At 41.1% G+C, this 17,620-nt stretch overlaps 3 protein-coding genes across 3 annotated transcripts; 2 read left to right on the forward strand and 1 right to left on the reverse strand.

Annotated features, from left to right (window-relative positions):
- Positions 1-14: 14 nt before the first annotated feature.
- Positions 15-7,332, reverse strand: LOC135642412 (uncharacterized). Its single transcript, XM_065158543.1, has 15 exons — positions 7,011-7,332; positions 6,814-6,911; positions 6,625-6,725; positions 6,461-6,539; positions 6,214-6,274; positions 5,640-5,686; positions 5,437-5,529; positions 5,200-5,290; positions 3,700-3,748; positions 2,362-2,478; positions 2,128-2,275; positions 1,188-1,280; positions 1,041-1,109; positions 434-476; positions 15-350 (listed from the first exon to the last, which is right to left on the reverse strand). Exons 1-15 carry the CDS (start codon positions 7,066-7,068, stop codon positions 250-252), a joined length of 1,248 nt encoding a protein of 415 aa, XP_065014615.1. The 5' UTR covers positions 7,069-7,332; the 3' UTR covers positions 15-249.
- Positions 7,333-7,626: 294 nt separating this feature from the next.
- Positions 7,627-9,564, forward strand: LOC135642680 (uncharacterized). Its single transcript, XM_065159019.1, has one exon. The coding sequence runs from the start codon at positions 7,725-7,727 to the stop codon at positions 9,312-9,314; it is 1,590 nt and encodes a 529-aa protein (XP_065015091.1). The 5' UTR covers positions 7,627-7,724; the 3' UTR covers positions 9,315-9,564.
- Positions 9,565-13,599: 4,035 nt separating this feature from the next.
- LOC135642801 ((+)-piperitol/(+)-sesamin synthase CYP81Q2-like) lies at positions 13,600-15,873 on the forward strand. Its single transcript, XM_065159245.1, has 2 exons — positions 13,600-14,129; positions 15,162-15,873. The coding sequence occupies exons 1-2, from the start codon at positions 13,734-13,736 to the stop codon at positions 15,774-15,776; spliced, it is 1,011 nt and encodes a 336-aa protein (XP_065015317.1). The 5' UTR covers positions 13,600-13,733; the 3' UTR covers positions 15,777-15,873.
- Positions 15,874-17,620: the final 1,747 nt, after the last annotated feature.

Here is a 17,620-nt window from a genome sequence, read left to right on the forward strand (position 1 = left end):
TGAAGAAAAGCAGCTGTAACTACAAAAACATACTTTTATTTGCATGTCAATACAATGAAATGTATGCTCAATTAAACATGTCTAGCACTACATAAGCAGCATGAAGTTGCAGCTTTTTGTACAGTACCACACCAATAAAATGTACATCTCTCTTTTTTTCTTTTTTTTCATAGACATAATAGATATTACAGAAAAAGGGAAAAGGTAGATTGCAGAAAGGTGGATCTGCTTACAAAAAATTTGAGAAGATTATAGGATGATTTCTTCTTGAACGCTAACATTAAGGGTTTTATTTGGCAGGACAATACTGTTAACCACCACAACTTCGTCTTCAACGGCAACAGCTTCTCCTAAATTTTAAAAGTAGATAAAAGAATTGGTCAGTAGGGTGCCCCTAAGTAATGGGATTGGCAATAGTATATGAAGTAGCTACCGAGGATAGTGATTCCAAGTTTGGCATTGTGGTCTCCCTCGGCCTGAAATACACACCCAAGTTATAAGATGATTAAGACACAGAGTTCATTGACATATACAAAGAATGCCATCAATGCATACAAAGATTGTATAAAACCCTTCAAAGATTCATAGTATTTGAATATAAACCTCAATTCCTTTAGTGATAATTGTTAGGTTCTCCAGCAACTACAGAAACACATGAGTTGTAAATTTAGTATTGGGATTGGGATCGACCAGTGGTAAAACAATGATATCGGCTGGATCTACAGATTGTATCAGTAGCTTGGGAGCTTAAATCATAGAATAATACTCTTCTAGGTTCAGATGAGAAATATAGCACTATATTGGGAGATGAAATTCTGCTAGAATTTCTGTAGCAGACAACTGTCTGGTCCTTGGATATGAAATCTCCTCGACAATTGCAGATATATATAAAATGAATATTTAACTAATTATGTACAGAAAGTAGCCTTTACACTCAAATGGTGACCAAGAAAACAATGTCGAGCAATTATGTACTTCTGCTTGCACTCTAGAAAAGGTAAGGGCAAATGAGAATACAGTGACAAGAGAATGAAACCTACCTGTACTCGTGACCATCTCCCTATAGACGACTTCCAGCCAACGATAGCATGCATAACAACAGCATTTTCCTGTTAATAAAAAAAATCACATGAAGTACTTGGACATCAGTGTTCCTACCCAAGGCTCCGACACCTTTCAGTACAGACCTTAATTTCAACATCATCCAAGATGATGCAACTGATGAGCCTCACACCAGCTCCAATACGAGCATTTGCAGAAATGGAGACATTAGGACCAATCTGTTCCACCAAACCAGAATTATATCAGTATATAATACTAAGTTATCATATATATCCTTGTTTTATTCACAATTCTAAAAAGATGAATCTTTGGTTGTCTTAGCCAAATATTTTTTATTGGACATATAGAGTTGTCCTTGTAGATTCTTGCTGCCTTTTTTTTTTTTAAAGGCTGCATGATATTTCAATCCTTGCCTCTTTCAACATCATATGAAAATTCTATTGTTAGTCATTGGAGCCAGACTCAAGCATTGTATCTTCTTTATAGACCTCTAAAATATCAATTTCAAGCCTTGGTCATCATCAACCATAATACCAGAGGTCTTAATCATGAACTGACATACCGCCTGAAACGGTATGGTATGGGCAGTATGTATTGGTCTAGGCATGGGCCGATAGACGGACCATCCCTATTTTGGGCAGTCTGGTTAACATAATAAAAATTCAAGAAAGTGGTGGGCCCCTGTCCAACTCAGCATAAAAAAACAAAAGTTCACAAGCCCTTTTCTCGGGTACGATGCTGCTGTGATGCTGCCACTTCGTTCACTGCTGCTTCTGCTTTGACGCTGCTTCTTTTCCTCTTCTTTCTTCTTCTTCCTCCGCCGCTTTTTCTTCTTCCTTCTTCCTCTGTTCCTCCACCACCACTTTCTCTTCATCCTTTTTTTCTTCCTCATCAAAACACTGGTACGCACCGGTGTACCTTGTGATGGTATACTGGTACGGACTGATAAGTACCGATCCAACAAATTGTCGAAATGGGTTCAGTACCCAAAAAGGCAATCCTTGATTTTAATATTATAGCACATTGAGAAGTGTAAAACAGTGGAGGACCATAAAGAAAGATAACCTTTGCACTTGGATGTACTTTTGCTGATGGATGAATATAAACATCACCAATGATGGTGGGACTTTTACTGCCATTCCCTGTAGCAAGAAGATGTGGAGAAATACAACGATATTGGGCCAGATACAAGGCAGAACATCTCAAAGATATCCTGAAACATTATATGAATGCAGAAACTGTAAGTAAAAAACAATTCTGAAACAAAAGAAATTTCACATGTTGACGACACTTCCTCACCCTGGGGTCTTGATCTGTTCCCAAAAGTCAAGCGTCTCATATGTATAGAGTTTCTTCTTTCCAGCAAGAGGAGACAATATATCCTGATCCAGCCTAACATAGTCTGCAGGAAGTGTTCTGTTTAAAACAAATGTCAGCATATTGAAGAAACATTCATCAAATGACGGATGTTACCTAGATGAAAAGAAACAAATGTCAGCCTACCAAAGCTGAGTTGCCTAGATGAAAAGAAAACTATAGCTTCCAAGTTGAGTACTGTTGATCGTATGACAGATTGTTGGAACAAATATGATTATTGTAATACTAATTAGTAAGAATTCCAAGGCAGTAAAACATGGAAACCCCGTGAAAAGCCTAGGCAGAAGACCTAGGCATAAGATGTCTAGAAACAATTGGTATAGATTTTGTATTCTTTTTAGTATTCATTGCCCAAACATGTGCCAAATGGCTGGTAAATTCCTAGAGAACATAAGTTTCAGTTCTAACATAGTGAATTTTCAACATAAAATATATTAGGAACAGTGCTAATCTCCCTTAGTTTCACATTGATCAAACTTCTGAGTTCTGACCACAATCCTAAGACTTGTTAGGTGTTCATTTCCATGAGTCTTTTATGGGTGTTTTGTTGGGAAATGCCTCTTAAGATAGTAGCATAATATAAGTAGAGGAAGAATCAAACATTGGAACTTTTATAAGAAAGTGAAAACATAAGATATGATACTTAAGAACAAGAAGAATTCCATGCATCAGTGCTAAAATCACTTGACAAGCCACTGAAATTATTGTATTCATATACAAACTAGCAAAAGAACTACTTGTAAATATTCATTGCTTAATAACTAGACTTTCCTCATCCTATTAGTCAAAACTATTTGAAATACTTAAGCAGCTGCTTAAGCAAATAAAAGAATTCGTGACCATCTAGGTCCCTCCAAGAGCCTGGTCATCTAGCTCAGGCACCTAGGTCACAACATTGTTCCTAATTGATTATTGATAATGAAACTAGGTATTCCGAATCATAATTCTCGCTCGCCAAAATTGTTTATAGGGAAAATTTTTTGCTTCATAACATTATGGTTTATTACTTAATTTTGATCTCAATGATTCCTTTTTTTACTTTTAAAATAAAAAACAAACCTCAGCTGGCAAATACCTTTGTGAATCATCTTTTGCTACTGTTCTCTCATAAACATTATGAATGTGTTCAATGTGTTTTTTCAATTTCACTGAGAGGTATTACTATGTTAATTAATTACAACAGGCTAATCTGATCTAATTAGATGAAGGAATTCAAGATGCAAACTGAATGTAGAAGTCCAAAAATAGCACTGTTCATACTTTGTTGCTGATTGGAGAGCTTCAAAGCTGTTCATACGGAGCAAGTTAGCTGAAAAAACGAAACGGTCAGAAAGCGAACTAAGCATTCTTTTTTATATAAAAATGTAAATCAGAAAACCTACAAGCACAGAATAAACTTAAGGAACTATTACAATATTCTTGTGAGTTAGACAGTCCCAAGTTGGAATACACGAGCAAACACCAAAAGCTCATCAATTATTCTATTGCAGCAACATCATACAATTTTCCACAATCATAAGGAAAAAGGTCTATTGACTACGTAATAGATGTTACTAAAAAAGAACAGCTCTTAATTGGTTGTATGAATAAACAGCCGTCGATTTCTTTCTTTTCTGCTTTGGCCATATTCCATTAAATTTACGTTCTTCTAAAGCAGTATGTTGAGCAGAGAAAGAAATTGTCAGTCTATTTTCTGTCAATATCAATTTAATTGACACTTGGCGGCATGATGACATCCAAGCGGCTTGCACATGTGACCCAGATCTATGTTCTATCTTTGGACACACATGATCCATCTCCCCCAAACAAAATTTTAAGGTAACATGGATTTTTCTTGTTGATAATAGAAGTATTACAAACTCAGCAACAAGCATAAGTGCATTACCAACGATATGAATGAAATAGTTTATTAGCTAAAGCACTTCCTGATTTCTATATCTCTGTGTCTTCTTTTTCCCATGAGTTCACCTATTAAGACCTTTAAGCCTATCTGAGGTCTTCCAAAAGTAAATGCTTTTCAATTGCAAGTATCTCTATGATTGTAGCCACCAGTCACCATTTGTACAAGACCAAAGTCAATTACTATTTGAACATCAAACCATATTAATGCTCTCTGCTTTCATATGGACCATAATTATAAGTAAAATAACTGAACACAATATAATGATCAAGTAGCAGATGCTATTCACAAGAAACTAAAGTTTCACTTTTTTTATTTAGTGTTCACATGTAGGAGACCCATATGGTTTGAGCTCATCATGCTGAACCACTCTACCATCCTTTTTATTTGCCTTTATATATCTTTCTATCTAATAATCACTTTGTGTATTTTCTTTTTCTGCACCACCAACAGCACTTGAAAAGGAAATACAATGGTTAAAGTAGATCACTTTTTGGAGCTTAATTAAAAAATGAAGCAGGCAGAAGACACTACCAGTCATACACTACAGGCTAAAATGACTTGCATTTGCTTTTGTGTAACAGATAAAATTATCTCCAAACACAAGAAGGCCATGCATTACAGAGGAAAATGATCTGTGTAACATATCTCAATCTATGTTAAAACTTGCACAAAAATAGATTAAACTTCACAAGTAGAAAACTAATTCAATTTCAAGATGTAATAAAATATCCATGAATGATAGAAAGGCATTTGTTTTGGATCAAGTTTCATGACATCCACATTGCTAAACAAAATAGACGGTTAACGCTGTGATACAACTATTTCAAAGATACAAATAAAACATGGAAAATATCTACCTGTGTCTTTCCTTAGTGTAAAGACACTTTGGATGGCAGGAAAGATATCTGGTGTAAATATGTACACACCACAATTTATTCGGTCACTTACCTACAAAGCAGAATATTTATGGTTGTCATACTAACTTGCTAGAAAGACATACCACACTTGGAGATCAGAGAAAATAAAAATGGCATGCATAAAACAGAAGAATTAATATGTTGTTGAAATAAAAGAAGAATAAACTGCATACTTACAAAAGTTTCTGGTTTCTCAGTATAGTGGAGCAGCTCATTTGTAACAGGGTCTGCAACCAACTCACCAAACTGATTGGCTGATTCAGCAGATACCTAGAGAAAAACAAAAACAGAAAACTTTAGCATTGTAGATAATGGCCTACCAATAACAATATAACACCGCCTAGAAATAACTAGATTAGTTATGGGCAGAGTTTCAGCACCTTAATTACTAATACTGTTCCTAGCCCACTATATGTTTTATGAGCCTCTGCATCCACAAAGCGCAAAATAGACTTTAAAATCAATATACAAGAAAAATAAAACAAGAAGTACTAATTAAAAGATATGTAGTTGAAATCTTTTAGCATCGTGGAAGCAGTTTTCTTACATGACAACAGGCCAAATGGATATCTAAAAGAATTAATGTCTATATCATCGAACCATAGATTCAAAGATCAAGCAAATTTCTGAACTTATATGCAGAATAAGTAAACATGAGGTAGCTCGAAAACAGGCAGCGATAGAGAGTTGTGGGCTTTGTCCTACAAGCTACAGAAAGGAACTTCTTGACAGAAAAGTGTTAGTATAATAAAAAACAACAGGGAGGAATTTCACCTCTGAAGTAAGAGTAGCTAACACTGATGTGTGTGTGAGTGATTGTGCGCGAGGTAGATAGATAGATACATGATAGTGACAATTAACAATTAAGCTTATAAAACTTTTACCATCCCGGACAATAAAAGATGCAAGAAGTAAAAAAAAATCAGTATAGAAAGAGCTATATCTGAGGATTACCAAGCATATCTGGCAATGGGAAGCTTGAGCAAACATCACAGTTCAGAAGAACTATATGGGACTGCGAACAAAAAAGAAACAGGTAAACTAGAAGCACCCGAAAGCCCACATTGAAAACTAACTAATAAAAAAACTAATTTAAGTCTGAGAATAAGACACCATAACGACGAACAAAGATTTTCAATCATATAATGAATAGTTGGTTTCAGATATATAAATGAATGGACGAGACAAAGAGATGCCAAACCGGGTCCTCTTCCATGATATAATCTCTAAAGCTGTAAAGCCCTCCCGCTGAACCATGCGGCTTGTCTTCCCTTAGATACCTTAAGCAGATGAAAGAAGTCAGCAAAAGAACGAACACACCTATTCATCTTTTAGAAATTCATGTGGGCATCGAGAAGTAACTACCGAACAGGGATTCTGAGCTCAATCGAGATGGCTGACACATAAAGCGCAAACTCCCTCTCCTCGTAGAATCCAATAAGATAAATTTGCACCAAATTGGGGATCTACGACAAAAAGCAACAAGAGCAAACGGAAGTACTCAGAATTTGGGAACGCACGCAGGATGTAGTAGCAAATAAACACGAAACACACTCTTCTGCAAGCCAAGATCGGGTGATGGACCATCGGCTGACCAGCCAAGGGGAACAACGGCTTCGGAACGTTCAAAGAAAGAGGCCGGAAGCGAGTTCCTGCAGCATAAGATCGTCTTTTCAGCCACAAACCCGTACAATTCACCAAAAACCCCAACCTTTCCAACAGACAAAGAACAAAGAGCTCTAAGATCGCACCTTTTGTGGGACCGCCGACCATGATCACCGCCACCACCCTCTCCTCCGAGATTCCCATCTCGAATAAACGCAAGTCCCAGATACGAAGCAACTCACGGAATCGTTAAGGAGAGGCGAAACCCTAGATATAGAGCAATGCGGGATCGGAACAACGGCGGGGTGTTGGGGGAGGGAGGAGAGAGCAGAGCGGCGGTGACTGGGGCGTTGAGTGATCCAAGAACGCGCACGACTCGCGTTTCCCTTCGCTTAAGAACGGGAAGACGGGATTGTTCCGGCGCTAACGTCTCTCTCGTTCTTCGTGTACGTGAAGTAGTGTAAGGTTTTGGGTTTCCAGTCAACGAGTGTCTAAATTAAATGCGTACCGATGACTGGAGGAACACTAATCATCGCGCCTGACGTGTACCCTTAGTAGCTACTGAAGATTAACTCTAATAATACACGTTATTAACTTCTAATTCAAGATCGCCTTATACAATTATCCTAATAAAGCTCCAGAAATGATCAATTTCACATCACTAATAACGTAAATCATGCAAATCTTTAGCCTTTGGATTGTGCCTCAATTACATTTGTAATAATATGAGAAGAAACGAACTCGGCTTCTATGACGACCACACGTCCCCTCCCCTGTAGCTAAGTTGGACGTTGTCACCGATATCCCAAGATAAAGCTTGGACGGCAGCAGCCTCTCACCTCCACAAGCTCAGAGCAGCAATGGACGACGCTTGGTCTTGGCTCGCTACGCTCCCTGAGCCATCGCAATGGCCTTCCACGCCTCCCTATCTTGCTCTTGCGTCCGCCGACAGCAAGTCCATCTGCCTCGCCGCCGACCGCACCGCCGGCTCCGACGCCGAGGCCCTCCTCACCTTCTCCATCACATTCTATGGCTTCCACACCTCCAGCCCCTCTCTTACCCTCTGGCTCTCGGACCCCGTCTCCCCTTCCACCCCTCACATCCCTCTCCTCCTCCAGCTCCTCCGCGAGTCCGTCTCCATCTCTCCCTCTTCTTTCTCCTTGTCCTCGATGAAGCTCGACCAAGAAGCCGTCTCGGGTGCCCTCGGCGAGGACGAGCAGGCCCGGGCTTTCCTCTCCCTCGCTCTCCTTCTCCGTCTTTTCTGGCTCTGCGCCACTGAAGCCCCCGCCGAAGCGGGCTTCCTCTTCTTCCGCGCCCTCGACGCCCCCCTCGAACAAGCCCTCAGTTGCCAGCTCGCCCTGCGCGGCGTCCTCCTCGCGCTGGGGCCGGACGTCGAAGAGAGCTTCATGCGGTCCGTCGGTTACATGCTCTGTAAGTGGTGTATCCTCCGGGAGCTGCAGGGCAGCGGTTCGAGCCGCCTCCTCCCGCCCGGCTGTTGCCCCTCCTACGCGGCGGAGAGGCACGGGCTCTGGGTCCTGAGGGGCTTCGCCCCGGTGCCGGCCATGGCCCGAGTCGGCGTCACTGGATCGACCGGTGGCCCGAAACTGGAGGCAAAAGACTCTGTGCTGCGCTATGCCTTGGCCCATCAGCAGCTGGAAGCCGTGGTCCAGTTAGAGTACAACGTCTGCATGCGTGACCCACGCTTCATCCGGGTGAGCGTTCGCGTCGACAACATACGGCTCCACGTGGTCCGGCTCCGTTTCGGGCGGCGCAAGGACGGGGAGGACCTCGAGGAGGCAGGGGATGATGAAGACGACGTAGTGGGGGAACGACACTTCCCGTCGCGGGCCCGAGTGTGGGTGGGGCCGGAGCTGGGATCGAGCTACGCCACCGGTCCGAGCCTGGGCCGGTCGAGCGGGAACCCGGAGCGAGAGGCGGAGGCGATGCGGACGGTGAAGGGGCGGTTTGGGGGCGGGAAGACAGCCGGGGTGAAGGCGGCGGCGAGGACGGCGACGAGGGCGCGAGCGCGGAGCTGGCGTTGGGAGCAGGAGGCGGAGGGCGGGGCGGGGGTGTTCGAGGGGGTGCTCCACGACGGCGCCACGGGGACGGAGGTGGCAGCGTGGAGGCCGGTGGTCGGCGCTGGCGGCGGCGGCGGCGGAGGGGACCCGAGGGGCGGGATGAGGCGGAGGTATAGCGGATGGGGAAGGGCGTTCAGCAAGGCGGGTGGGGTGGTGGTGGCTGGGGACGAGGTGCCGGAGGCGGTGGAGTGGAGGGTGGGGAGGGAGATGGAGGGGAGGGTGGTGAGGTGGAGGCTCGCGGGTCGGGTGTGGGTGAGTTACTTCGCCAATGACGTGAAGACGGGCTACTTCGAGACGAGGAGCGTGGAATGGAGGGAGGACGTGGACTTGGCTTTAATCGCAGGTACAAACGAGCTTCCAGTAATAACATGACCGTCGTTCGTATGAAGTCAAAATTATCGCAGTCGTCGTACATTTGTCAGTCAAAATTGTAACCTCAGTCAAAAAGTATCGAAGTATTAGTCACGTATCTCTTATTGTCGTGGAAAGATGAAGTAAAGTGTCTTATTTCAGGCATGGATCTTCATTTTAGATCCATTAATATTGTCATATTATATACGGTATGTATATTCGCAAAAAAAATCTGGCCCTCAATCAAAATCTAATACTTCGCAATCCCCAATTTATATTCAAATATTAATTGGTAAGACACTTGCATGTAATTGCTTCGTTTCTTGATATTAGATGTGATAGGGTGTATTCTGCTATCGCTCCCGTGGTCACAGTCACCAAATATGTTAGCGCGGACATAGAGCCTCGAGACTGAGATGGAGCGTTGCATAGGATGTGTCATCTCGAACTCGAGAGGACGATCGTCCCTTCCCACATCATTCGGAGCTACACGAGACAACATCGTACGGTACAAAAGTTACTCCGAAAAGCTTGAAACGACGTCACGCAGCATTGTTCCGTGCAAATCGATTAACGTTTACATAGAGGTATAAGCCGACCGCTTGAGGAGTCAGTCGTTATCATCATATCACGTACAATTGACCCTCGCTCGCAGGTATAAAAGCCTTCTTACTGACATCAGGTAAAAGGGATTTTTTTTTTCCAAAATACTCCACTTGATACTGACTTAACCTTTGGAAGGATCGAGTCGAAAAATCTCCCTCCCGACCTTGATTTGTGTAGGAGTCTAACGATAAAGAAGCAAGTCACTTGTCAAGGGAGAAGACCGACCTCGGGAGATAAGGCCAACACTCAACCCAACCCAACATAGACTCCCATCCGACATCCAACCGCATCGACGATCTTGTGCATCGGAGGTCATACTGCTAACACCTCGATCACGATTTGAGAGTTCGTTAACAACATGTATCTTTAACAAAAATATGACTTCTAATATAAATAAGACTAGGCTACTTTTCTAAACAACACTGTATATTTTTCAATATGTATTTTTTTAAAAATAATATATATAATTTAAAAATATTTAAAATATTTTAAATTTTTTTTATCAAATTTTTAATCTATTTTAGACTATTATAATAATTTTTTTTATCTTATTTATAAAATTTTTAATAACATTTATAGTGTTATTAGTATTTTATTAAGAATAATATAAAAATTATTGAAAAATTGTAAATGATATCATATTATGTCTCTCTAATTGTTATTATTTATAGATCATTACAATATCATATTTTTAAATTTGAAGTTAGTTTGATTGAAATTATGAGTTTATTTAAATTATTTACAGTATTTTCGAGTAGATTTTATTGGATCGTTTATTGTGATAACTAAAATAATATAATAGTCTATTTTTTTTATAATATTATTTTTAAATTATTTTAAAGTATCTATTTGAATCATGATATATCAAATGATTTTTAGTGTGTTTTAATTTTTGTTTGACTCATTGTTTTCATGCAGAATTTATAATATTTTTTATTATGATGATTAAAATATTATAAAAATAAAAAAATAAATGTTAGTTCAGACAATTTTAAATAAAAAAATATTATAAAATAAAATAAAATAAAATAAAAATATCGATTGAAAAATACATAAAATATTATATTTTTAAGGAAAATCGCCCAATAAAATTCAAGGAACAAAATGCACATTTAGAAAAATCATATTGTCTAATCCTATTTAATTTTAAAGAAAATTCTTTAGTTCTGCCTCATATTCTCCTATAGCAGTATTAATTAAATCATAATGTCTAGGTAGGATATCCCTTTCTCTTCTTAGTTAAATCAGATTGCGATCTCAAATACTGTATACTGTCGAATCCACTCTGCAGCCTTGTGATGCAGCTGCACACCTAATCTTCAGGCTGTATTCATTCCTAGGAAACAAGCATCACATACGCTAAATGTGCTTACATTTCCCTAACCAGTCAAATTCATCATCGCTTGATACAACTCCTTACACACATCCATTCTCTCTCTCTCTCTCTCTCTCTCTGCAACATACACACATCCATCCTGCAGTTTCTGTCTGGTCCCTTTGCTACTTGTATTCTCGTCTTTTGCCCATTCCCATGCTTGCATGCAAGCATGCATGGTGAAAAGACGAAGAGTGGTTCTCTGGTCATGCTAGTACCAATCCTACAGTTAAAAGCGGCCCTCAGTCAACCCTCTTTTACGTATCGGAAAGGAAAGGCATGAAAAGAAAGCAAAGTCAGGATTCCGTGCACTCCCACAGTTTGACTTGCTGCTGCTGCATGGCCTCTCACATAGCACCACCTTTTCCCCTCGTTGTAGGGAAAAGGAGTCGGACAAAAGGAGGTCGTCGTGGGAAGAATGAACTGCTAAACTCCCCTGATTTGGTATACACCATCGAAGCTACTGAAATCTACAAAGAACTTGAGGTTACTTGGAAGAACAAAGTTGATTGTCGACCCATTTAGCTGCAATGCAATTGCTACGGGAGTTCCATAGTTCATACCACTAAGTAGATGAGAAATAGAACTTAGAAGATATAACGCCATTGATGGTGATGATCTTTTCGAAGTTGAAGGCAAGAAGGAAAACAACAGCAGCAAGAGATTCAAGGAGAAAAAGAGAATACATCAAAAGCCTGCGGTCACAAAAGAGAGACATGTAGAAGAGCCTCAACGATTGTGGAGAGGGTCAGAGGCGTGGGGAACTCTCCGCTCGCTGCCACGTAGCAAAGCCTTAACGGGGTCATCCCGCGGCCGCACCGGAGGCAGACGGAACACCCGTCCAAGCTCCTCCTTCCCACCCCCCGCGGCGCCAGTCGCTTTCTCGCTCTCCTTCCCTCGGGAAGCCAACAAGAAGGCGAGGAGCACGAGAAGGGAGAAGAAGAAGAGGAGTAAGAGCCGAAGCGTCGGTTTCCGAGCTCGAACTCCTCGAAACACTTCGTCACGCATTGTGGAGGCTCGGAGGGTCGGACTGTGTGATAGGGATAGAGCAAGAGAAGAGACGATGCATGCAACACGAGGTAACGAAAAAGAAATGAGGCGCTGTGTACGCCATTCTTCTCTCTCTCTCTCTCTCTCTCTCTGTGTCTGCCCTTGGATTCCCCGAAACCCGAGTGAACGAGTGTTCTCGTCGCCCGGACCACAAGTCATTGAGACGCACCCTGAGTTGGATATCAAAGCCCAATACTAAAATGTATATTGATCGGCTAATCATATTCGATTTAAAAGTATTACATACATATTTATATTAAAGATGATAGCAAGTTTGACTAATAAAAATTTTCTTAGATCATTACAAAATTCCAGGATAAAAAATCATCCTCACTAATTACTATTTGCAAAACAAAAAAAAGTGATCTCATGTGTAATTTTAAATTGCCAGCTATGCAAGCCTTGTCTCTTTTTTTATTTCACATATGTATGTAATTAATCTCTTTCTCACACTAATATTTATCACATCCGGGTCATCTTATACCGGCGACGGCGACGGCAACCTTCTGACTCCATCAGTCTCCGTTCCACGTTTGCTAGTGATAAGATATCATTTTGTCCTTTCAAAATATGTGGGTTCTAAAAAAATATAAATTTTTGATTTTATATTTTATAATCAATGTGAGACTAAATGATTTTATCATTTATCGTATTCTATCGCGGCTTCGACCCCACGGATCACCGTGTTACTCGGGGAAGAGTGTCGTGTATCTCGTCTCGACGTCGATGGAACTCGTGAAAGAAATCAGCCATGTCTTTTTGTACGTATTTCACCAAGTGGATATACTTGGAACAGTAGATGCAAGGCTGGTTGACTTTTCTTACGTGTTGGATGATATAAGTATGAGGATGGTGGAGGCCGAACTCCACAGTACTGCAACATGTCTGCGTTTGGTGGCATTGCTTGTGCTCTCTTCCTCCTCGTTGTTCCTCTGCTGCTCATCGCTCGTCGCTTGCTCCTCGGAACACGAGGACTTGGGCTCCCGCGCTGCCCCCTTCGTCTCCCGTTCATCGGTCACGTCCACTTGCTACGAGCTCCTCTCCACCACTCTCTCGCCCGCCTCGCCGATCGCCACGGCGACGACCTCTTCCTCCGCCTCGGCTCTCGCCCTGTTCTCGTCATCTCCTCCCCCGCCACCGTGGAGGAGTGCCTCGCCAGCCACAACCTTTCCTTTCTCAACCGCCCCCTCCTCCTCTCCGGAAAACACCTAAACTATGACGGCACCACGCTTGCCGTGGCCCCCTATGGCCCTAGCTGGCGCAACCTTCGCTCCATCGCCACCCTTCAGCTGTTTTCCCTGGCCAGCTTGTCCAGGCTTGCACATATACGCGCTGCAAACGTCCGATCGCTACTCCGGGGCCTCTTCTTCCACTCCCGCTCTGAAGAGCGTGGGTTTGTGCCGGTGAGCATGAGGCCGAGCTTCACAGAGCTGACGTTGAATACTTTGCAGGAGATGATCGTCGGAAAGAAGTGCAACGGGGAGTCAGCGGAAACAGAATGGTTAGACGAGGAGGGCAAAAGTTTTGCGTTCGTTATCAAGAAGGCTTTTCGTTTGAGCGCGGCAACGAGCCCTGAGGAATTCCTGCCATTCTTGAAGTGGATAGGGTTGAACGGACTTGAGAAGCAGCTGATAAGGATGCGGAAAGAGGTGGATGTTTTGTTGCAGGGGATGGTGGATGAGAGGCGAAAGGGGATGAAGACGGAGAGGAATGATGCAAACAAGACTCTCGTCGATGTTATGCTCTCCCTTCAAGAGGAGGATCCTCAGAACTACACGGATAATATCATCAAAGGAATGATATTGGTAAGTAATAGAACATGATCTCATGCTTCATCACTGGTGGTTAATATTAATAAATATGAATATTATAAGATGATATAACCTGTATCATAATTTAAGGTATCATGTTACAGCTTTAAATAAACATGCTATCTAACCATGTCTAGAATTTAAGGTCTTTCGGAAGTAGGACTCTCTTGTTGTTATTATTGTACTCCAGAATAGTACTTTCCTTCCTTACAAAAGTATATAATATCTAAAAAAGCTACCATTTACTAACTTTTTTTTTATATGATATGCATATAGATAGATTGGGCTGAAACAAAGAAAGAAAAAAGATATATGAAGAGGTATCACATGTAATGGTAGGTTCGATCTATAATATATGAAGACTCATAATTCTTTGACTTATATATTTTTTTTTATGTGGATTTGCATCACTTATTTTTTTAGTTGATCTTATCTAATTAGATAAGATATATTATAAATATGATTGAATTTTGATTATGGTTATTGGCTAACAGAAATAAATTCAATCATGATAGGATTACTTAGGAGATGATGTTGATGGGAGGGACTCTTCTAATTATTTATCCTAAACTTTTTGCTCTCATTTATAAAAAGACAAAACCTTTTATAAAAAGATAATAATATATGACATTATTATTATTATTGAGAGATTACGTATTTTTTTCTCCTCTCTTTCTTATTTCATTTTTACGAAGGATAGTAATAGCAATACCGAGTTTAGATCGATATCACTATAGCTTTTGGATCCAATGACAATGTGCCTGTAAATAAGATAAATATTTTCTTAATAACATCGAAAGGTATGAATCATAAATTTAGATCTATTGTTATTTAATTTTATATTTTGATATTAAAAAATTTTACAGTAACATATTATGATTTTTATGCTCACATGAATTGATTGTATTTTTATTATAAACAAAAAGAATCATTTAAATTGATCTGCTTCCGTACTAAACCAAAAACTCAACAAAACCATTCAGCATGATATGTTTTTCCTCTTCTTCTTTCTTTTGTTGTGTCCAGGTTCTCATATTTGCTGGGTTTGATACCTCAAGTGTAACCATGGAGTGGGCGATGTCACTCCTCCTCAACCATCCTGAGGCCCTGAAGAAGGTTCACGATGAGATAGAGACTCATGTGGGGCATCAGCGCCTGGTGATTGATTCCGACCTCCCTCAGCTTCGCTATCTCAACAATGTCATCCGAGAGACCCTCAGGCTGTTCCCACCAGGGCCACTTCTGGTTCCACGCGAGTCAACAATGGAGTGCAGTATAGGAGGCTTCCACGTCCCGCGAGGCACCATGTTGATAGTCAATGCCTACAAGATGCACAGAGATCCCGCTTTGTGGACGGATCCCGCAGAGTTCAAGCCGGAGAGGTTCGAGAGCGGAGAAGGAGAAGGGTACAAGTATGTCCCCTTTGGGGTTGGAAGAAGACGATGCCCAGGGGAAGCAATGGGTATGAAGGCTGTTGGACTAGTGCTTGCGTCGCTAGTCCAGTGCTTTGAGTGGAAGAGACTCGGAGAGGAGGAGGTGGATCTCAATGAAGGCGAGGGGCTCAGCATGCCCAAAGCCATTCCCTTGGAGGTCTTGTGCAAGCCACGCCAAGCCATGATGGATGTCTTACCACAGCTTTGAGCGTTCCCGTGTTAAACTTCATGCAACGTTCTTCCTCTTATTAACTTATTTTGCATGGGGGTGATTTACTAAAATAAAAAGTCATTGTAATAGAACTCATTGCAATGATAATAAATATATTAGAACTCATTGTAATAGTTTTATAGATATTGTAGGTTTGGTGAAAATTTAAAGAGTTACATTTGATTATAGATTTAACAAAAAATATTTTATTTCAAAAATTAATTATCATAAATTTATATAAAAATAAATAATAATAATAATAATAAACATATTAACATCTCGCTCTAGTAGTTCACAAGAAGTTTTAATAGGTTTGATGAAAATTGAAAGAGTTACACTTTATTAAAATATCTTATTAAAAAATTAATTACTGTAAATTCTTACAAAAATAAAAAAATGATACTAAATGTATTATCATATCACCTTAGTAGTCTTAGAGCAGTTTACATATATTTGATAAAAATTCAATGGGTTACATTTGATTCAATCCAAAAATATCATCTTTAAAAATTTATTTATCATAGAATAATAAAAAATAATGCTAAATATGTTAGAATGATGTATCATTAGTTCTAAATAAATTTTAATTAATTTGATAAAAATACCTTGGTTACTTTTAAATTACACTCGGGTTACACTTGCTCATAGATTTAATAAACACGACCCTATTCAAATTATTCATATCGAATCAAATTAGTGGCTTAAAATAGTTAAAGGTATTATTAGAATTTTTTTTAAAAATATGATGTCTCTTTAATAAAATCTCAAGGAGTTTTCTTAAAAATTGCTCAAAACATAAAAGATTTTATATTGCAATGCCTTCCATGATCTGAAGAGTGTGATCCTACTACGCAAACAAGTTAAAATGACGGCCCATTAATAGCCCACATTTGTTTCAAGACTATAAATAGCCCTCCTCTCGATCAAACACATCGCAGACCACACATGGCGGGAGACGGCGAAGCGGCAAACCCCGCCAAGGTACGCGACGGTGCCGAGATTGACGCCGTTTCCTTCAACATCTGGCCGCCGTCGCAGCGGACGCGGGACGCCATGATCCGGCTCCTGGCCGGGACCCTCTCCTCCCCCTCCGTCCTCACCAATCGCCACGGCGTCGTCCCCATCGAGGAGGCATCCGCCGCCTCATCGAGCGGAAGGCCTTCGCCGTCGCCCATTCCGACGCCACTGGGCTGACGGTCCTCCAGACCTACTCTAAGGAGATCAGCAATCGCGCGATCGATTCCGTCGAGTCGAGGGCCTCCGTCGTCTCATCTACCTCCTTTGGCGATGTGGATTCGGCCCCAGCTGAGACCGCCTCCATCACCGATGGTGCTGGCGAGGAAGCCGCGTCCGTCGAACCAGCGTCTGGTTAAGTTCAGCCTCCGATCACTTCTCCGTTGGTAACATCGCTTCTTTTGATTCTTCTAGTCACACATCTGTCATCTGTTTGCTGTAATGTCGGGTAGGTGGATAGTCATCTTAGTGACCCGAGACTTGGTATTCAGATTTATGCATGAGTTTACATACATCTGTTTGCTGCTTCTTATTGTTCATCCTATCGTTAGAGGTATAAGCGAGCCCAGGGCATCTTTGATTTGCCGTAGAAAGTTTTACTCTTTGTTGTTGCCCCATGGATTCGTTCCTTGATCGAACTATTCAAGCCAAAAACTCATGAATTATGGGCTGTGGTTGGGCTCAGGTCAAGGCCTTGGGCTGGGGCTAAAGTCCTGTTTCTACTTTCAGTCAGCCGGACAAGGTTTCGATTGCTATGCTAAAAAGTTGTGTCACTTCACTGGAAGAGAACTGGAGGGACTTAAAAGATTTGTCATATAGAATTCAAG

The sequence above is a fragment of the Musa acuminata genome, chromosome BXJ3-7 (assembly GCF_036884655.1).
Source record: "Musa acuminata AAA Group cultivar baxijiao chromosome BXJ3-7, Cavendish_Baxijiao_AAA, whole genome shotgun sequence".
In the NCBI taxonomy this organism is placed as follows: Eukaryota; Viridiplantae; Streptophyta; class Magnoliopsida; order Zingiberales; family Musaceae; genus Musa; species Musa acuminata.

Excerpts from the sequence above, each read along its gene's own strand:
- LOC135642680 (XM_065159019.1), top strand. The coding sequence starts at position 7,725 with ATGGACGACGCTTGGTCTTGGCTCGCTACGCTCCCTGAGCCATCGCAA.
- LOC135642412 (XM_065158543.1), bottom strand. The coding sequence starts at position 7,068 with ATGGGAATCTCGGAGGAGAGGGTGGTGGCGGTGATCATGGTCGGCGGT. Across the intron at positions 2,479-3,699 it reads GCTCTCCAATCAGCAACAAA|AACACTTCCTGCAGACTATG; the intron begins GTATGAACAGTG and ends TGTTTTAAACAG. Across the intron at positions 2,276-2,361 it reads GAACAGATCAAGACCCCAGG|GATATCTTTGAGATGTTCTG; the intron begins GTGAGGAAGTGT and ends ATAATGTTTCAG.
- LOC135642801 (XM_065159245.1), top strand. The coding sequence starts at position 13,734 with ATGAGGCCGAGCTTCACAGAGCTGACGTTGAATACTTTGCAGGAGATG. Across the intron at positions 14,130-15,161 it reads TCATCAAAGGAATGATATTG|GTTCTCATATTTGCTGGGTT; the intron begins GTAAGTAATAGA and ends TGTTGTGTCCAG.